Raw genomic sequence first — 21,754 nt, 5'->3', positions numbered from 1 at the left:
AGGCACTAGGCTAGGACATAGGGATACAGACAAAAGGAATGAAACAACTCTTAGTCTCGAGGGTTACTTTCTAACATGGAAAACAATTACATATGTGAGTATATATGCAGTATCCAAATAAATTCAAAATAGTTAAATCCAAAGTAGATAGGGAAGGAGAACATCAGCAGTTGGTAGGATCAGGAAAGGCTTCAGGTGCCTGAGATGAATTTTTTTAAAGTTTCCAATTATTTATTTCTTTATTTTTAGTTTTCAACATTCACTATTATATGATTTTGAGTTCCCCTCCTCCCTACCCACCCCCTTCACCAAAACAGCATGCAATCTGATATAGGCTTGAGATGTTCAAATGAGATGAAAGAAGAGATTCTATGAAGTAGCAGCAGGAGGGAGCGCATTCAAAACGCAGGGAACAGAGTGAAGCTGAAAAGATACCTTGTATGTAGAAGGGATGTGCTGGCAAATATTTAATAAGTGACTGTGTGTGGGAGGGAATTATGCATGACACACTTTAAAGTTTAATCTGTACTAACATTTTCTTAAGTCTAGACAATCCACAAAACAACAAATCAAGCCCTGATTTGTAGCGTTGGCTAATTTTCAAGGTGGTAAATGCTCACACTGAAAATTAATCAACTGAATCTTCTGAGTGACTTAAAGCAGGCTCTAGCACACTCAATGCTTACCTCTGTGTGTATGTATATATGAATATATATGTGTGTATATATGTATATATACATATATGTATGTGTGTATATACATATATACACACATACATATATGTATATATATACATATGTGTGTGTGTGTATTTTTTTCCAGTCGTGGTGGACTCTTTCATCACCCTTTTTGAGGTTCTCTTGCTAAAGACACTGGTGTGGTTGGCCATTTCCTTCTCCAGCTCATTTCTTTTTTTTAACAGATGAGGAAACTGAAGCAAATAGAGTTAAATGACTTGTCCACAGCCACACGATTAGTCAGTGCCTGAGGCTGGCTTTGAATCGTAGGAAGATAGTCTTCCTGATTACAGGCCCAGGGCTCTATCCATTTGGCCACCTAACTGCCCATAGGGAGAGGGGTAGTGTGTGGCATAATGAATACTGCCTCACTGTTGACCCCTCCTGACTGTGGAACCTTGATGTTCGGGGTTAAAACTTGGTAAACTATAACTTGAAAAGAGGATGCCAACTTTCATTGGTAGAGGAAGTTTCCTCATTTCTCTATCAAAGAACTCATCAGTCCTATACCCATGTGTTTATCTTACATCTTGTCCACCCTTATAAAATGCAAACTGGGCCAGGTTACCACCTGTTTCATTTTGTGTGTGTGCAGGCCCAATAGTGCCATTAGACTTTGAGCTCCTTGGAGGAGGAACTGTTTTTTGCCTTTTTATCCCCAGAGTACTTTGCACATAGTAGGAGCTTAATAAAAGCTAAATGACCAGTACCTAGTAGGCACTCAATACATGCTTATTGATCGGCAGACTATTTGCCCAAAGTCACAAAGTTAGTTCGATGGAACAGCCAGTAATAGAATTCGTTTCCATTCTCTCTAGTCTCTTGCACTATGCTCATTTTTGGGGGAAAAAATGAGACTTCTGTAGTCCACTTCTCCAAGATCCTCAAAGTGACCAAAATATTAAACCTGGGCTTTGCAATGAATGGATCTCGGCCGGATTGGGGAGCCTCTGCTGGCCTGTGCCCAGAGTCCCTGGAAGCCCCTCCAGGGCAGGCGAGCTGCTCAAGGACTAGACTTCAGAGGAAAGCGTTTGGGAAAACGAGAGTTTTGGACCTCAGGGGCCACTGTAGGTTAGAGTGGGAGGGCGGAGTCGGGGAGAGAGCAAGATGGCGGCCCGCGGTAGTGACAGCGAAGATGATCTGGTCACCTACGGGACCGGCCTTGAGCCCCTGGAAGAAGGTGCTCGGGCTGGGGTGGGGCCCTGTATCGTCGGTCAGGAAGGGGCGGGGAGCAGGCTTCTATGGGTCGGGGTCCTGGGTGGGGGTGAGCCTAGGCCGTACGGGGGAGAGAGGGGGTCCCGTGGAGGGGGATGCGGAGGGGTCTCCTCCGGAAGTCGGGAGGCCTCTGGAGGGCGGAGGGGGCCGTGCCCCCGAGAACGGCCCGTGCGGACGCGGGCATAGTCCGGCTTGGGCCTGAGCAGTCGCACCCCTTTTTCCGGCCTCTAGGCCGCCAGCCCCTCCCCTTCTCCTTTCTCCCCCTCGTGGGTGGTAGCCAGGTCGGACTCTGGGTTTGGCCTTTTGCGTTTTGTTTGTTTGTGGAATCCCCCTGGCTAAAGTTTCCTGGAGTCTTATAGGGCCTGTCGCTCTCCCACGCTTTAGGCACGCCGCCTCGGTGGCGCTGCTTGTTCCGCGACCCTTAGATAGTTTAAAATTGCGTTGAGACTCCGTGGTGGTAGCAGCGCCCGAAGTTCGGTATCAGCCCTCCTGCCCCCCTCTCCTGGTCCTTTCCGTCAGTCACGCTGGGTGATAGAGACCGCAGGTAACTGCAGAGCGTTTAGGGAAAGCATCCTGGGATTGTCATCCCGGCAGGGGATGAGATTGCCAGTCAAGAAGCATTTATTAAGGGATTACTGCTAGCTGCTACTGCTTCCACCACGTACTGACACTACTAACAGTTAGTAGTAGTAGACCGGAAACTTTTAAAAAGTATATTAAAAACCTTATCAAATATGACATGGGGCAGTACTGGTCTCACTGGGCATATTCACTGCTTGTTGAACTAAATCATAAGGAAACAAAAGAAAAGCAACCCAACCAAGCATTTGTTTTTTATTTAACTCCCAATTACATGTAAAAACTTTTTAATATTCTTTTAGAAAAAATTTTGAGTTTTTTGAGTTCCCCTCCCTCCCATCCCCCATCCCGGAGAAGTAAGCAGTCTGATATAGATTATTTGTGTGCAGTCGTGTAAAGCATTTCCATATTTTGTCATTTTGTGCAAGAAGCCTTGAACAAAAAAAGAAAGTGAAAAATAATATGCTTCAGTCTGTATTCAGCCAATATCAGTTCTTTCTCTGGAGGCAGATAGTATTTTTCATCATGAGTCCTTTAGGATCATCTTGAAACATTGTATTTCTGAATTGTCATCGACAATTCTCCATTGTGTAATGTTGCTGTTACATTGTATACAATGTTCTAGTTCTGCTCTCACTTCACTTTGTATCATCAGTTCATGTACATCTTTCCAGGTTTTTCTGAAATCGTTCTGTTCATCATTTCTTATAGCACTAATGCTATTCCATTACAATCATATACCACAGTTTGTTCAGCCAATCCCCAATTAATGGGGAATTTCCATTTCCAATTTTTTTACCCTCACAAAAAGAGCTGCTATAAATATTTTTGTACAAATGAATTCTTTTTATTTTCTTTTTTAAAAATCTCTTTGGGATGCAGACCTAGCAGTGGTATTGCTGGATCAAAGGTTATACACGGTTTTATAGTACTTTGGGCATAGTTTCAAATTACTCTCCTTATTGGTAGGATCCTTTCACAATTCCACCAACAGTGCATTAGTGTCCCAGTTTTCCTACATCCCCTGTGACATCCATCATTTTCCTTTTTTGTCATATTAGCTGATCTGATAGGTGACTTGAATGAAATGATGAATTCCAAAATTTTAATTTCTCACTTCTTGGTGAGATCTCAACACATTGGTTTCTTCCTGGGAGAATAAAAGTTGTAATAGACTGTCTTAGTAGCAGCAGCGCAGCACCATTGTTCAGTCATGGAGGATTCTTCGTGATCCCATGGACCATAGCATACCTTTTGTCCTCTACTCTCTTTCAAAGTCTGTTCATATTCCTTGTTTTTGTGATTTTCTCTATCCATCTCATCCACTGCTATCCCCTTTTCCTTTTGCCTTCAGTCTTTTCCCAACATCAGGCTTTTCCAATGAAAATTTATCATTATGTTGCCAGAGTAGTTAAGCTTTAGCTTCAGTGTTTGACCTTCTAGTGAATAGCCTGAATTAATTTCTTTAAGTGTTAACTGATTTGATTTCCTTGTTGTTCCAAGTAGTCTCAAAAGTCTTTTACAGCACCATCATTCAAAAGCCTCACTTCAGTGGCACTCATCTTTCATTATAGTCCAGCACTCATAGCCATACATTACTACTGGAGAAACCTTAGCTTAGACTATACAGATCTTTGTCTGCAAGGTGATTTCTGTGTTTTTAGTATGCTGTCCAGATTTGCCATAGCTTTCCTTTTAAGGAGCAAGCATTTTTTAATTTCATGGCTGCAGTTGCCATCTACAGTGATCTTTGATGATGTTAAATCTGACATGTTAAATGTTAGAGAATGTTAAATCTGACAGTGCTTCAATTTCTTCTCCTTCTGTTGCCAGGAGGTGATGGGATGAGTTGCCAAGATCTTAGGTTTTTGTTTTTTTGTAATGTTAAGCTTTAAGCCAGCTTTTACATTCTGCTCTTTCACCTTCATCAAAAGGCTTCTTATTTCCTCTTCATTTTCTGCTATTAGAGTGATATCTTATGCATTTCTGAGATTGTTACTTCTCTAGGCAGCCTGAATTCCAGCTTTTGATTCATCTAGCCTGGCATTTCCCATGATGTGTTCTACATTAAATAAATATGGTGACAATATACAGCCTTATGGTACTCCTTTTCCAGTCTCGAACCAATCAGTTCCATATTCCATTCTGTTGCTTTTGGCCCATATAGAGGTTCCTCAAGAGACAAGTAATATGATCTGGTATTCCCCTCTCTTTGAGGATTTCCCATATTTTTTTGTGATCCCCATAGTCAAAGGCTTTAGTGTTTTTCTGGAACTCCCTTGCTTTCTCCATAATCCAGTGAATATTGGCAGTTTGGTTACTAGTTCTGCCTCTTTGAAAACCAACCTGCTCTTTTGGTAATTCTCAGTTCATATATTGCTGAAGCCTAGCTTGCAGAATCTTAAGCACAACCTTGCTGGTATGTGAAATGGGCTCAGTCATTCAGTAATTTGAACATTCTTTGGCCTTCTCCTTCTTTAGGATTGGGATGTATGCTGATCTTCTCTAATCCAGTGGCAACTGTTGAAGTTTTACAAATTTCCTGGCATATTGAATATACCACTTTAACAGCCTCATCTTTCAGAGTTTTAAGTAGTTCAGCTGGAATTCCATCAGCTCCACTAGTCTTATTGTTAGCAATGCTTCTTAAGACCCATTTGACTTTATTCTCCAGGATGTCTGACTCTAGATCAGTAACCACACCATTTTGGTTGTCGGTGATCTTTCTTGTATAGTTCTTTTGTATAATATTGCTGCCTCTTCTTAATCTCTTCTGTTTCTGTTAAATCCCTACGATTTTTGTCTTTTATTATGGCCATTTTTCTATGTCTCTTCCTTAATAGCTCTAATTTTCTTGAAGAGATCTCTTAGCATTCTTTTTTTTCCTCTATTTTTTTACATTGCTTATTCCATATAACATTTAGCATTTCTCTTTACTTCTGCCTCCTAAAATCCTTAGCTTCTCTCTGAACTCAGCTCACAAGATACCGCATGAAGAATGGGAATCCTTTTCTGACTCACCTAGTTGTTGGTCCTTCCCTTCTCAAATTATCCTATATTCACTCAGTAAATGCTATAGTAATATACCTTCAGTCAAAAGTAAATCACTTAAAGGAGGGACTGTTTTAAAGTTTACCTTTTTATTTCCAGCACATACCACTGTGCCTTGTCTGTAGTAAATATGTAATAAATGTTTGTGGGATTAGATTGGATTAAAGTTGGGTAGGATTTGAATAGGCAGAGTGCAGGGTACATAGAGTATGAAAAATGGCAGTATTGTACTTTAATATTATTTAGATGCTCATATAATCTTTTTTATTTTTAATCCCTAATTTGCTTATTCATGAAAGGTGATGTAAACCACTGAAGTATTTGCTTTATATTTTCCTCATTCTTTCTTTAGTGTGTGACTGGGAAAATCTTGTAGGAGATGGTACTTTTTGGTCCTAAGCATAATATTAAATTGGGAAGCAGATTTGTAGTCTTACTTCCTCTCTGGCCTAGAAAAGACTATGTGTCTTAATTGCTTCAGAAGTCTGAAGATTAATTAGTATTTTCTTTGAAGTTTAAAAGTAATAGGAGGATTATAAGAAGTAATAACATGTCAGGAAGATAACTGATTTAACTCTCAGCTTTGAAGTTTTAGGAACAGGTTAGATGAATGTAGCTAGATGAAAGCCTCTTAAGTCTTGATTGATATTTCAAAGCTAAATTTGATAAACATTTATTGATTGAGAATTAATCTTAAACCTAGAGGCAATTGCTAAACTATCTTAGGAACATAATAGGAGGAAGCCATACCATTCATTGTCTTTCCTTTCATACTTTATCTTTTCTTTTTGTTTTTCCACTTAAAATAGATAGCATTTATATAGTTCTATAAGATTTGCCAAGTGCTTTACACATATCTTCTCCTTTGATCATCACCTCAATCCTAGGAGGTGGGTACTATCTTAAGTCTCATTTGGATTTGACTGTTCAACATAGGAGACACTGGCACAGGACCGCTCAGCATGGCATGCCCATATCAGAAAGGGTGTTGTGCTCTACGAACAAAGCAGAATTGAGACAGCACAAAGTAAACGTAAGATGCACAAATTTGGAGTATCCACCCCAAAAATTCATATGAACTCTCTGTGCCCAACCTATGGTAGAGCATTTGAAGCTTGTATTGGTCTGATCTGCCACAGTTGGACACACTGAAACTTCACTTTATCATGGTGATGTCATGTTGGTCCTCTTTGAAAACGGAGGGCAACAACCAACCAACCAACCAACAGATAAGGAAGCTCTGAGAAAGAGGTTGGTTTGATTTACCCTGGGTCACATAATTGTGTAAATTTCTGAGACAGAATTTGAACTCAGGTCTTCCTGACTCAAATCCTGCACTCGATTGTCAGTGCACCCCCTCACTATCTCCACTTGTCATCAAATGGGCTTCCTCTTCCAAACCACCCTTCATACTGCTATAAGATTAATCTTCTTAAAAATACTATTTCAGTTTTCTCACTTCTTAAAAATGTTCATTAGCTCCTCCTTGTTCACGTAGTAGATGCTTACTCCTTAAACTATTTTTTTCTGTAGTCCACTTTTCCAACTTTATTTCTCACCCTTCCCCTGTACTACAATTAAGGTGGATTATTTCCTATACCAGCATGTCTCTTGACCTTTTCTGCCTCCCTGCATTTGCTCATGTTCTCTGTTTCATCAGGAAATGTCCTTCCCCTGCTACCTGTACATTTGTATCCTTCCAGGCCCAGCTCAAATACTTCCCTTTTCATTAAGCCTTTATTGACATTCCTTCCCACTCAAGCAGATTTGTAGTGTCATGGTAAAATGGAAAGACTCTTCTTTCACCCTGTCCCTCCTCAAAAGTGTTTTGCTTCTGATTACCCCTTCCCTCAATCTGCCTTCCCTTCTATTAAGTCCCTCCCCACCCCCTTTCTTCCTTCCCTTTCTATTTTCCTATGGGGTAAGATAGATTTCTATAATTGCCTGTGTATCTGACTTCCCAGTTACATGTAAAAACAGTTTTTAAAATTCATTTTTAAAACTTTGAGTTCCAAATTCTCTCCTGCCCCACCCACTCTCATGGAGAAGACAAGCAATTTGATATAGGTTATACATGTGTAGTCATGCAAAACACTTTTGTAATAGTAATGTTGTGAAAGACTATATTTCCCTCCATCCTATCTTGTCCCCCGTTTATTCTGTTCTCTCCTTTTACCCTGTTTCTCCTCAAAAGTGTTTGCTTCTGATTACTCCCTTCTTCAGTCTGCCCTCCCTTATCTTACCTCCCCTCCCCCACTTCATTCCTCCTTTGCATACCCATTTGAGTGTGTATATTATTCTCTCCTTAAGCCAAATCTGAGAGTAAGGTTTACTCATTCCCTCTCACCTCCCCCTTCTCCACCTCCACTGTAAGAGCTTTTTCTTGCTTCTTTTATGTGAGATAATTTACCCCATTCTACTTCTCCCTTTCTCCTTCTCCCAGTACATTCCTCTCTCTCACCCCTTAATTTTATTTTTTAGATATCCCTTCATATTCAACTCACCTTGTGCTCTCTGTCTATATATATTCCCTCAAACTACCCTAATAGTGAGAAAAGTCTCATAAGTTACAAATATCATCTTTTCATATGGGAATGTAAATAGTTCAAGTTTAAGTCCCTTATGATTTCTCTTTCCTGTTTACCTTTTCATGCTTCTCTTGTCTTGTATTGAAAGTCAGTTTTTCTGTTTAGCTTTTTCTTTCCTCAAGAATGTGTTAAATTCCTCTACATCATGCAATGTCAATTTTTTTCCATCGTTGATTACACTTAGTTTTGCTGGGTAAGTGATTCCTGGTTTTCAGACCCTAATCTTTAAACACAATTGTTGTTTAGTTGTTTTTTCAGTTGTGTCCAACTTCTTGTGACCCCACTTGGGGTTTTCTTGGCAAAGACACTGCTGTGGTTTGCCATTTCCTTCTCCAGCCCTTTTTACAGACAAGAAAACGGGCAAACAGGGTAACGACTTGCCCAGAGTCACACAGCTAGTAAGTGTCTGAGGCCAGATTTGAACTCAGGAACTTTTCTTTTCCCTGCTCTGGTCCTGACACTCTATCCACTGTGCCATCTAGCTGCCTTCAGTCTTTAATGACAACCCTTTAAGCAAATAAGAAGAATTTTAAACTTCTGGAATGGATACAAAGGCAATTGATTTATTTTGCTGTATTGAAAATTACTTAATTTAAGACTTTGCTATGATATGTAGAGGAGCAAAATCATAGCACAGTGGGTAGGACATTAGGTTTTGCTGTCAGGAAGAGACCCGGGTTCAACTCTAAGCTCAGATACTTAGTAGCTGTGTGATGCTGGGAAAGTCATTTAATCTCTCTGTGCCTGAGGTTACTTAGGTGTAAAATGAAGGGGTTGTACTTGATAGCCCTTAAGGTCCCTTCCATCTCTAAATCTAGAGTGTTAGACAGTCTTTACTGGTTGTGTGATTTCAGTCTGCTTCTTTGGGACATTCTGTATACTTTGAGCAAAGGTGAAAGAAGAGAACTACAGTCTAGTAACAGTGATTGGACTTGTGAGATCTTCAGGAACAAGAGGATATCTTTGTGATCTAAAAAATGGAGCAATAGTAGGGAGAAGATTGGAGACTTAGAGAAATGCTGCAGGATTGAAAGTACAGTGAATTTTTACTGTAAAATAAACATAATTATAAAATGGAAGGTGTTATGGGGAAGTCCATCATTTTTTACCCCTTCTTCACCAAACAATTGCAGCTTGGTTTATTGGAGTTTTTCTTCCTATGTAATATAACTTACATGGAACTTAGTTGGGAAGTAGGATTTGTTTTATTTTGTCATTTGTATTCTCAGAGCCTAGCAAATGGTATACTAAATAATAGGTACTTAATGGTTTTTGGTTGACATTTAACTTTGCTAGAACATATATATTCTCTAAAACATACTGTATCTATATCTGTGTCCTACAGTAGAAAAGCTTGATAAAATGGATTCCAAAAATGATAAAATTTTGGGAAAGGTAACTTATTCCTTTTGGTATATAATTGTCATCTGAAATTGGAAGAAATTTAGGATTGTTTTGTTTGAAAAATGACATTTTCCTTGAATGACTTTTCTTTTTCCCTCTTCTTTGTCCTTTTCGTGTGTGTGTGTGTGTGTGTGTGTGTGTGTGTGTGTGTGTGTGTGTTTGCTTGTGTCTTAAATAGGTGAAAGACCAAAGAAACCACTTCCCATTCAGGATCAGACAGTTAGAGATGAAAAAGGAAGATACAAGAGGTTTCATGGAGCCTTTAGTGGAGGTTTCTCTGCTGGATACTTCAATACTGTTGGCTCAAAAGAGGGTAAGACTTTGTTCCTTGTGGATACAACTATGAGATCTTATATTTTCAGCCATGTCTGTAGCATATGATATTAAAAAAAGACTTGTATTTTAAGTTCTTTTATTACTTCCATAGTAGTTTTTAAACTGTGCTTGAATGCTAAACATATCTTCAGAAGTAATCTATTTTGGTTTTTTTTTCCCTTTGTTTACAATTCATATTTAAAATAGCTTCCTTTATGGAAGAATGATAGTTTAGAGGAAGGAATGGAAGGTATGGGTTTGACTCCTGGCTTTAATGTTAATAACTCTGTGTTTTTCAGTAAGTCACAGAACTTCTTTGGACCTTTACTTTTATGTCTGGAAAATGGGGGTTAATGATGTTTGCAACCCTACCTTATGGGAATGTTATGAGGCAAACTCTTTGTAAGATGCTGCATAATTGTAGGTTACTTTTTAGTAGTATTTCTTTTTGACTCTTAAGTTTAGATGAATTTTCTTGGTAAAATTTTAAACTTATTTTTCAAGGGTGGACGCCTTCTACCTTTATATCTTCAAGACAAAACAGAGCAGATAAAGCTGTTCTTGGTCCTGAAGATTTTATGGATGAAGAGGTAGGTTTACAAAACTATAATTTTCAAGTAGCCTTAACTAAATATATATTCTGTATTAGGTTCTGTATAGCTCAAAATAATACAATCCTCTTCAAGAAGTTTAAAGATAAATACAGTAGTGTCTTCTGGTGTCCGTTGGTGCCTGTGAGGCTCTGCTGTATAGATGTATTCATAATGCTATGTATTTGATTTTTTGTATCTGAGAGACTATTTTTAGTTCTTAAGTTTCATCCTAAAACCTCATTATTTTATAAAGCTCAAATCTGTTTTATAGTCCAATAGCAAAAAAGAATTGTTTCATTTTTTTTTCAAAGGATCTTAGTGAATTTGGGATCGCACCTAAGGCAATTATAACCACAGATGATTTTGCTTCTAAAACCAAAGATAGAATTAGAGAAAAGGCCAGGCAGTTGGCTGCTGCTGCTGCACCTATTCCTGGAGCCACTATACTAGATGACCTAATAGCACCAGCAAAGTGAGTAGAATCTTTCATTTAATATTTACTTCTTGTTGTAGCACTTCAACCTTTATAACTTTTTGTATTTTGTCTATAGAATTTCTATGTTTAAATCACTATGTAAAATTTATTCCTTTTAGATTATCCATTGGTTTTGAATTGTTACGAAAAATGGGTTGGAAAGAAGGACAAGGAGTTGGTCCTCGAGTAAAGAGAAAGCCACGAAGGCAAAAACCTGGTGTGTATGTTTATTATTAAGTTCAAGCCTCCAGTGTACTCCAGTCAACTAATCACTTCAGAAGAGTTGGAGAAAAAACTAAGGAGCCTGAGGTTCTGTCCCTTTATAGTTTAATTACTATATTATGGTCATAGACTAAACCTAAGGGTAATTGTCCATTTCAAAGTACTTGCCCTTGTTCACTGACACAACAGTCGTCAGTCCTGGATCACTTCCAGTGACTCTCTCCTCTTGCCCCACATCCATAGAATGTTGTTGGAGGAAGAGAAAAACATGTAGGAGCGACTCATTAGAAATTCACACTTTCATACTCACTGCTGCTCCTCAGTCCCTTTAATTCATCTTTTATTGACAAACTTGGTATCACACTTCCCACATCAGTCACTTTTCTTTCTTCTTAAGTCATTCGTTTACTCTCATGCTTTCCTTCTCTGGGGATAACTTTGATTCCTTTAAGAGAATAATTGAGACCATTCGCTTTCTTAGTCCTGTTCTTCACCTCAGCGTATCTCTGGCCATACAATTATTCCCTTGGTCTCTAGTTCCAGGGCATGAATCATTTTGTCTTCTTTATAAAACTAATGCTTCTACTTATACCATGGATCTCAACTCTTTCGGTCTCCCTTGGAATCTCAATCCTATGTTTCTGAGAATCTTTGCTATTTCTTTTGCCATAGAATATTTCCCTTCTACCTTCAGAAATGCTCAGTTCTCCCTTAGCCTTATCTTGAAAAATGATCTACTCTTTCTACTTCCTTTTACTTCCTTAATACCTACTAGTTCAGTTTCATGTTTAGTCATTCACTTTTGTTCAGTCATTTCACTTATGTCCAACTCTTTGTGATCCCATTTAGGGTTTACTTGGCAAAGATATTGGAGTGGTTTGCTATTCATTTTATAGGTGAGGAAACTGAGGCAAAAAGGGTTAAATGACTTAAGTGCAATGACTTAACATAGTATGTGTGTAAGGTCAGATCTGAACTCAGATTTTCCTCACTCTAGGCCTGGCATTCTATCCACTGTGCCACCTAGCTGCCCCATTTATTCACTTACTTTGGCTTCTGCCTTGAGTAATCTACTCAGACTATTTTCTTAAAAGTTACCGGTGACCACCTTCCTGCCATATCCAATGCCTTTTTTTCCTTCTGATTTTTAATTTTTCAGTAGCATTTGATACTGTGGCTATCAACTTTATGAAATTCATCTTCCTTAGGACTACACTTGCCTGATTCTACCTTTATGACCATGCTGGCTCCCCTTCTTTTTGTCTCCTAATTTTTTCATTTTCTCATTGAAGTTAATTATCTATATCTTTCATATTCTCCACTAGATAATAAATTCCTTCAGGGCAAGGATTATGTCATTTTTCATCTTCATATCTGTAAGTTCTAGCCCCAGGGTTTGGACATGTAAGAAATTTTTAAAAATTTTATTCAATTATATTCTAAAGATTGGTATATCTTAATTCTCTGTCCTGATTCTTCTGCTTTTATTTTATGGTAGGAATATGAAAAAATATTTTCAACAAAGCAGTTGGTAGGACTTGGTAATTGGAAGTAGGGAAAGAGAAAAATAGGCATCAAGGATTCAATGAATATTTAGTAAACCTCTGCTTTGTACAGGGGCATTTGGAGTCTGGGAAAATGGTAGTTTCTCATCTGTTCCATTCCATTTCTTTTACCATCAGACTAATCTAATATCTTATCCCGTATACAAGGATCACTAAAATAGTTTTCCCTACCTGGTATCTCTACCCTGCCTCAACTCATTCTGAATGCTGTTAGCATATTTATCTTTCCGAAAATTGCTTTCTAAATGACACTTCTCTGTTCAAGGATTAAAAGCTCTTACTATGTCAAGTATAAACTTCTCTGTACATTGAAGGACTTCCAGAATCAAGTCATATCAAGTCTTATTATCTACTTCAACTAAACACAAACCCTTTCCTTTTGAGGTAGACTTGTCTCCTTATTCTCTTTTAAATGGGTTTAAATGTTTGTATCTGTCTTCTTTTGTTCATGCAGTGAACCCAGAATTTACCATCTTTCCCTAGTCAATTTCTTCAAAACCCAGTCAAAGTCCTATTTTCCTGTGAGTTCTTTTCTGACCATCCTGTCTGCCTGGTTGTATCTTTTTATTTTCAGAATTCCTTTAGTCACTGTTGCTGATTCTTAATTGATACAGTTTGTTTTGACAACGGAGACATCTCCTCCCCTACCTCTGACTAGCCTCCAATAAAGTATATTTCCTAAACACAGTAAGACAAACCCTGGTTAAAAGAGTGGTTGCACTTTATAAGTAACATGTCACTTTTTGCTTTAGCCAGATGCTATTTGTTAACAGAAAGAAAGGATGTGTACTTTGATTTTAATAATTTGGTTTGAATGTTTTCCTTTGTATTTGATCTGAGACTTGTTGCTGTTTAGTGTTGTTTTCATTTGCATTTTCACGGTTATTGGTGAATATTGTTCTTTTTTTGTTTGTTTTTGGAGGCAGTTGAGGTTAAGTGACTTGCCCAGGTCATACAGCTCCGAAGTGTCTGAGGCTGGATCTGAATTGAGGTCCTCCTGGCTTCAGCGCTGATGCTTTATCCTCTGGGTTACCTAACTTCCCCTGAAAATTGTTCTGTTGAACGTGCTTTTTTTTTTTTTTTTTTTACTCTGGGTCACTTTATAAACCTATCAATAACCCCCTCTTCCTCTGTTCAGTAAACCTTCTCCACCACCACCACTCCCCCCAACCTTTGCAATGAAGGGAGGGAAGAGCCCTACTATTTTCTAATTGTTTGATGTATGTTAGTTTTGTCTCTCTAATTAGGTTAAATATTTCTCAAAGGCTGAAACTATGCCTTAAACATTGTTTCCTCCACAGTACCTAGCAAATGTGCAAGGGACATGTTAGCTGCTCAGTAAATGCTTGACTAGAGGAATTCATCCTATACCATTACTGCAGAAACTCTAGTGTGGCTTGGAGTAATGGAAAGAGAGCACTTTTTCTGGATCCTTTATCCTTATGATTTCTTACCTTGTCTTTTACCTATGTGTTTGTGTTATACTCTTTGAGTTTGATTGTTCTTGACGGACTTGGTCAGTTTTTGTCTTTGTGTGACCAGCATCTAGCATTGCACATGACAGATGCTTAATAGATATTGAGTGAATAAATGAAGGTGTCAGGAGAGATATAATTTCAAATCCCACATGACAGTAACTTGCTTTATGACCCAGGACGAATCACTTAATCTTTCTGAGCTTAAGTGTCCTTATCTGTAAAGTGATGGTGATAATGCTTGTATTACCCATCTGCCTGTCTCATAAGGCTGTTACAAAGGGAGCACTTTGTAAACTCTGAGGTTTAGTCGTTCTAGTAACAGCACTGAGGTATCTACAATCCCACCCATCATTTTACACAAGTTACATAACCTATGGACCTTTGTCCCCCTACCTAGTCCATTGTTGTATTCACTATGCATCTTTATTTTTTTTTAAATGAATGTTTTATTGAAGGCTTTTGCATTGTTTTCACTTCCCAATGTTACCCTCCTTTTTAACAAAAGGGTGCTGTCAGGCAAAATAAATCCCAACACAAGGGCCATCTTTGAAAATGCATGCTTTGTTCTGGCCTGTTGTCATTCCTTTACCCCTTTACTGGAAAGAAATCAAAATGTTTCGCTGTCAGTCTTCTGAAGTCAAGATTGGTCACTGCATTGGTCAGAGTTCTGATGTCTTTCAGTATTTTCCACTCCATTATTGTGGCTATTTGTATAGATTGTTTTCTTGATTCTGTTTATTTTACTCTGCATCAGTTTATATATGCCTTCCCAAGTTTTTGTTTTTTTTCACATTTGTTGTTTCCTGTGGTAATATAATGTTCTATTACGTTCATATGTCACAGTTTGTTCAGCCATCCAGCAGTCAATGGGCACCCACTTTGCTGCCCAGCAAAATGCTGCTAGAAGTATTTTTGTGAATATGCCTTTCCCTCTTTTTGGGGGGCTGTCATACATTTCCTACCTGGGTCTTTTTATTGTTTATTTTACATTATTTTTATTGATGCAGTTTGTTTGTCACATTCAAATCTGACTATATCTGTTCCCCCTATCCATGAGTCATCCCTTATAACTTTAAAAAAAGAGAAGAAAAAATAAGTTCAGCAAAACTAATGAATGTAAATTATGTCTGACAATATATACACTATTCTGTATCCATAGTCTCTCACCTTTTCAGCGAAGGGAAATAGGTGCATTTTCTTAACTTGTCTCCAGAACCAAGTGTTGTCATTATAATCCCAAATAATTTACTTTTTTGTTTTTTCTATTTCCATTTTTCAGTTGTGAATATTGTCTCCTTGATCCTGCTTACTTTACTCTGTTATCAGTTAATAGAAGTCTTTATGTGTTTCTCTGAATTCTTTATAGGCACCATTTCCTAAGCCCCAGTACATTTCATAAGTCCAGTATTTTGATGTGCCATGATTTGTTTAGCCATTCTCCAGTCAGGAGACATCAGTTTTGTTTCTAATTGTTTGTCACCACAAAAGTGCTGCTTTTAATTTTTTGGTGTGTGAGATCTTTCTGTCTTTAAGCTCCTTAAGATGTATACTTAATAATTATATTACTGTTCAAAGTGTGTCACATACCTTTTAAAAGAGTATTAATGATGAATTCTTTTAAAAATATGCTAAATGATGATTTACTGGAATGACTCAGTCAGCCTCTTTTAATGTTACGTGACTAACTGTTTTCAAATGTCTTTTGCAGTTCCTGGAGTAAAAATCTATGGTTGTGCTTTACCCCCTACTGGTTCTGAAGGATCAGAGGTATTGTGTAGGTTCATTAATATTCTGTTCTTATTGTAATTTTCAAGATAGAAATGGGATGCTTAGCATTTTTTTAAAGTAACCACCTTAATAATCTGTTTTCAATCAGTCAGAAAGATGTACTAAATGCTTGTTATAATTATTGTATAGTAGCATATTAGTGTCAAGGGAACTTATCGAACAGCCTTAGCTCTTTGAATCCCAGCTGGAAACAAAAAATGAGAAAAATATATTGCTATGTGACCAAAAGAGACGACAGAGTTCTTGTACCAAAGCTCATTCATGTGTTCTTTCAACACAGTTTTAAGTCCCATTTTGTGCTGGGCATTATCCTCTGAGGGCTGCACAGTCCCTTTGTTGTCAAGGACTTTATAGCCTAATATGGGATGTTAAAACATACAAACAAATATTTGTCATACAAAGCAATATGTGGTAAATGCCTTCAATGTGATGCAGTCCAAATGCTACAGAGGTGTGGGGGCAGGGAGGCACCACTTTGAGCTGGGGTAATCAGGAAAGGCATTATAAAAAAATGTGGCTTTTAATTCAGGCCTTAAAGAGTAGACAGAGTTCTAATAAATAGTAAAGTTGGGGGTGGGCTGTTGATTATAGGTAAAAAGATCAGCACAAAGAAAGACATGGGATGGGAATGAATGATGTGTATTTGGGAGAAGATTGCAGTATAGTTTGATTTTTAAGGTAATGTTCATATATGAGAGTGAAAAGAAAAGGCTAGAAAAGTTAATTAGGGCCATGTCATAGAGTTTTGAATACCAGGCTTAGGAGTTTGAAATTTGTACTGTAGGGAGGGAGCCATTAAAGGTTTCTTCAGCAGAAGAGTGTTATATGTAAAATGATAATAGAGGAAAATTATTTGAGCAGCATTGTGCAGAATGAATAAGGAGAGAAAATCTAGTGATAACACAATTGTCCAATTAAAAAGCACTTGCAGTTGTTCATATGAAGTAATGAGAGTCTCATCGAGGTTGATAGCAAAGAATTCTGGAAGAAATAACAGATAGATCTTAGTGGTTAGATAGGAAAGGGAGGGGATTCTGAAAAAAAGGGAAGCTAATAAAGGTAACAGGTTTCAAAATCAGGTGAATAGGAGAATTGTGCCGTTAAAACTTTAGGAAAGTGAAGAAGAGAAACTGGTTTGGAGGACGGAATAGATAGAATATAACAAATCTGTTTATATATGTGGTGAGTTTGAGATGTTAGCAGGGCATCCATGTGAAAAGGTCCAGTAGGCATTTGGAAATGTGAGACTAGGGCTGAGGCCAAAGGTCAGAGATGAAGATATAAGTGATTTAAATGGAGGTTCCTAGGGGAAAGGTGATACCACTGTGGGAGAGTACAGAATATGGTAAGGAAGTTTCAGGCTCAGAATTCTTACACCTGGATATTTTTACCCAAATGTTCTCCTGGAACTTCAAATTCAGAATTGAGAAGCACTTTCCTTAGCCAGCTCCTGAGTTGACTGTTTCTCCTCCATTTCTGTTAGTGTATCAGATTCACTTAGGCACTCAGTTTGAAACCTTTGAGTAATCTTCAGCACCTCTCTCTTGTTTCATTACTAGTCAGTCACCACATTCTCTTGATTCTTCTTTACAATCTCAGTTAAATCTGTTTTTTCCTTTCCACTTCAAGTACCTGGGTCACCTGACATTTAGAATGCTGTAATTGGTTTCACCTCTAGAGTCCTTCAAATCCATTCTGCACATCCCTGTCAGAGTAATGTGCACCTTTTCTTATTATTAAATGGTGACTGTAACTTGTGTCCCAGAACATTTTCTTATTAATACTTAAGACCCCTGAATACTTCAAATCCTAGAATCTTGGAATTTTTAGTGACAAGTGGGAGGTTAAGGACCCTGAAAGATCTAGGCCAATACCAGTCAATTCTATTAGAACCACATATATAGGATGTTAAAAGACTTTCAATCAAATAATCCAGTTATTTCAAGGAATTATAAGTAGAGCAGAATTCCAGTACATTAAATTATTTCACATTCTCAGAAGGTAGTTAATTTATAGTCTAGTATACTAAATTAAGAGTATAAAATCTTTAAGAACAAGGTCTGTCATAGAGGCATCATTGTCAGATAGAAATAATATTAGACTTGGAGCCTTTGTGAAACTTGGGTTCTGATCCTTTGAGCCTCAGTGTCCTCATCTGTAAAGTGGGGGGGAATGCTTGTTTTACCTGCCTCACAGGACTGTTCGGAAAATATTTTGTAAATCTTAAAGTAATATATATGTGTTGATATCTTCATTAATGAGATAAGATTGGGAGTGAGTTAGGTTATCAGCAATAATAATAGTTTCATATTCACAGTCCTCTGCACCAGTGTTTACTGTTTGAAGCATGATTATTTAGTCTTTTGTCATAGATCTAATATAGTCATTTGACTATATGACTATAATATAGTCATTTAATAAAGCACCTTTTTTAATTTTTAAAAAATTATTATATCTGTAAATAGTCTCAGGTTTACTATATATTGATTCACCTTATTTCTTTAAATATTTTTTGCAGGATGATGATGATGACGACTATCTGCCAGATAATGTGACCTTTGCACCCAAGGATACAACTCCAGTGGATTTCACTCCTAAAGACAATGTTCATGGACTTGCCTATAAGGGCTTAGATCCACAGAAAGCATTATTTGGAATTTCAGGAGAGCACTTTAATCTTTTTGATGATGTGTCTGAGGGGACCAGCAATCTTCTTGGCAGTATTAGACCAAATAAAGGAAGAAAACTTGGAATTTCAGGACAGGTTAAAGCATTACTAGTTTATAAATATTCAATCATTGCAAATGAATATACTTTCCTTAATGTAATTAATATATATATGTGTTTATTGTAAATGACTGCTTCATTATACTTAACTTTTGTTAAAAAATCTAATTTTACATTCAAAAAAATGAGTAACAATTGACCTCATTTTCACAGTAATGTTGTGTTTGACATATAGACAAATTAGTGAGATTTATGAAGTACCTTAGATAGACTTGTCCATGATAAAAAAACAACTCTAATTGTCAAAATCAAAACAAATTTGGATAAAGTGTGGTGGTTACTTCACATTCCTCATTTGTAGAATAAAAGATAGCCTGTATACTGGCTCACTTCTCATTCTGAAGGGAGGAGAGCAAGTTATTTCCTTTAGAGATAATCCACTGTGGCCAATCACAGGTCTTCTCAGCACTAGTCAGAGATTTTAACAAGGTTTTCAGCAGCCTATATACTTTTTATGCCTTTAGATAGCAGATAATTAATAAAGATAAGTTTATCATTTCTTGATTATTCTTCTACTAGGTAGGTGGGTATTTTTATTGCACCCGTCTTTTCTGTAATCTCTGGGTTACTATGGTTAGGAAGGCACAGAATAGTTGTGCTGTGGTGGAACAGTGAGATAACAGTGGCCTTCAGGAATCCTGATAGAGGATACCAGATTCATTTCATGTTGGGGCTGCCTGTAGCCAGCAGACACCATGTCTGGCAAGGAGAAGCAGGGCTTGTGTTCCAGGCTGCCCCATTGTGCTGGGGTTGCTGAGCTTATGGTCCTTGAAAGGGCTTGGGGAGAAAGTCCAGTAAGACATTTTCTTATAGCAGGGCAGCACAGCTGCAGGAGTTTGGGGTTCCTAGGTATGTTTCCTCCTGTGTCTGTACTGATATTCCTTTATGTCATAGGGAAGTTTTGTGTACTAAGCTGTGCTGTGACCTACCCAGGGTCTTTCTTGGCCATAATGAATATCAAAGTGGTGCTAGTGAATTGGTAACAGTTGCATCCTTCACAACACTCAAACCATTCCCCAGTTTTAGGTGTGCCTGGGTTAAGGATTGTAATCCATCACTTGATGGTATAGAATGGTCACAGCCTAGGGTTTTATTTCTTACAGTCAGACTGGCCTTGTAAAGGACAGGAAAAACATCTTTCATTTATACTTTTTTGGTTTTTCATCTCTTTTAAGTGTGCTCTAACCTTGCATTGTAAGATCACTTTTCTAATATTGAATAGGGGGCATCTTTCAAACTCTGAACTGAATTCTAGCTTTCTACCTCTATAGGTTGCATGTCTCTTATTCCTCTTTGGCCTTTGACAACTGGTCCATAGTTTGCTAGGAGTTTGGAGAGACAGAAAGACAGAGAGAGAGAGAAAGTGTGTACATATGTGTGAAAATGATTCAGTGGCTCCCATTTACTTCTCTAGAGTATTTAAGTCTCTTACTTGGTAAAACAAGTGGTAATACAGTATCTGCAATTAAATATTTAAGATTACATATTTTTCAGTGTAGATGTGTCTCATCTATTCATCCATCTTTAAATCTTTTTTTCAGGCTTTTGGTGTAGGTGCTTTGGAAGATGAAGATGATGATATCTATGCAACAGAAACGTTATCTAAGTATGATACCGTTTTGAAGGATGAGGAACCTGGGGATGGACTCTATGGTTGGACAGCACCCATGCAGTATAAAAGCAGGAAAGGTAATTGTTAAGAGAGAGCAACTTTAGTACAGATATTTGGTATCAAGGTAAGGAGAATGGTAATTTTTTTATTAATCATAAGTAAAAATGTAGTTTGGAAGCAGATGTCATGATTGGGATTATAGGTGATAAGGGTGAGGACCTGGAAGAACTGAGGCACAATAGGACAGACATCAGAGGGGCCAGGCCTGAGGCCATCGAGTGCAATGCAGCAAGGGGATCTGGAGTCGAGTGAGCAGCCCAAAATATGTATTGGAATGGAACTTCACTAGTTAGAACCAAGTACTTGAACAATATCTGGCATAACTAGACATTTCACTAACAGCAAAAAGTACCTGAAAGTGGAGGTGTTTAAAGCTCTTTTCTTTAAACATAGCCTCCCAAGACCTCAATTCCAGATTTTTTTTAATATGGTTCCTGTTGAGGGGGAAAAAATAAGTTCAAGTATGGTTAATCCGGAATTTATGAGATAGAGTAGTTAATTAGGAGTAGATGGCAAAGAAGAATAAGAAAGGGGAAAATAGATTCTTATAGGCCTATCTTAACACCTTCTGATTTCATTTCTGAGCATTTGAGGCCAGTGCTTTATTATCAATTGACTGTTTTCATCTCCAGTAGTTAGAGAACCTCAAGAACCTGAGAGGCCATGCCTATTTTAAAATCTTAGACTCTTGGAGCTGGAGGGAAACTTAGAAATCATTTAGTCAAATTTCTCCCCAATAGTTAAATTCCCTCTGCAAAATCACAGACAAAGGATCATCTAGTCTGCTAGACCACCTTGTGACAGGGAGCCCACTCCTCCAAGAGGCGGCTCTGACTTTTAGGAAATTCCCCTTTGTATTTAGCTAAAATTTACCTCCCTATAACTTTAGCCCATTGGTTCTGATTTTGTTCTTTAGAGTCACATATAATAAATCTAGTTCCGCTTCCACATCGTAGTCCTTTATTTATTTGAACACAAATATTATGGCCTCCCTAATTCTTCTCTTCTGTAGGTCAAACACCACAGTTTCTTTCAACTATTACAGAATTCGTCCTCTTCCTTGATTGGAATTACCAGACCCTTCCTGGGAATACATGGTGAACTCTCCATTCTCTGAACCTATAGCACTTTACCACTCATTTGACAATTAATCCTTGTTGGTTTTATGATATCTTTGGTGAATGTATAAAAAGCTAAAGAATTCTTCTTGTTTCCCTACTTAGATTAGTAGTATCTTTTTTTAAACAAAATTATTTTGTTTGTTTTCAGTGTTCGACAGTCACTT

The 21,754-nt window shown here is 37.8% G+C and overlaps 1 protein-coding gene across 4 annotated transcripts in view; it reads left to right on the top strand.

Moving 5' to 3' along the window:
- Window positions 1–1,811: 1,811 nt before the first annotated feature.
- Window positions 1,812–21,754, top strand: part of GPATCH1 (G-patch domain containing 1) — a 55,949-nt gene continuing 36,006 nt past the window's right edge. For 3 of the 4 annotated variants that reach the window (XM_072632041.1, XM_072632040.1, XM_072632042.1), the window contains exons 1-8: window positions 1,812–1,917; window positions 9,753–9,887; window positions 10,394–10,479; window positions 10,794–10,954; window positions 11,077–11,174; window positions 15,931–15,989; window positions 18,529–18,774; window positions 20,339–20,486. In XM_072632041.1, the coding sequence (XP_072488142.1) occupies window positions 1,845–1,917; window positions 9,753–9,887; window positions 10,394–10,479; window positions 10,794–10,954; window positions 11,077–11,174; window positions 15,931–15,989; window positions 18,529–18,774; window positions 20,339–20,486 (1,006 nt within the window). In that variant the 5' untranslated portion in view covers window positions 1,812–1,844. Of the gene's footprint in view, window positions 1,918–9,752; window positions 9,888–10,393; window positions 10,480–10,793; window positions 10,955–11,076; window positions 11,175–15,930; window positions 15,997–18,528; window positions 18,775–20,338; window positions 20,487–21,754 lie in introns of all 4 variants that reach the window. The other variant, XM_072632043.1, reaches the window with a different exon arrangement.

The sequence above is a fragment of the Notamacropus eugenii genome, chromosome 1 (genome assembly GCF_028372415.1).
Source record: "Notamacropus eugenii isolate mMacEug1 chromosome 1, mMacEug1.pri_v2, whole genome shotgun sequence".
NCBI lineage: Eukaryota > Metazoa > Chordata > Mammalia > Diprotodontia > Macropodidae > Notamacropus > Notamacropus eugenii.
The sequence above is the reverse complement of the archived record's forward strand: the minus strand, read 5'-3'. Positions and strand labels throughout refer to the sequence as shown.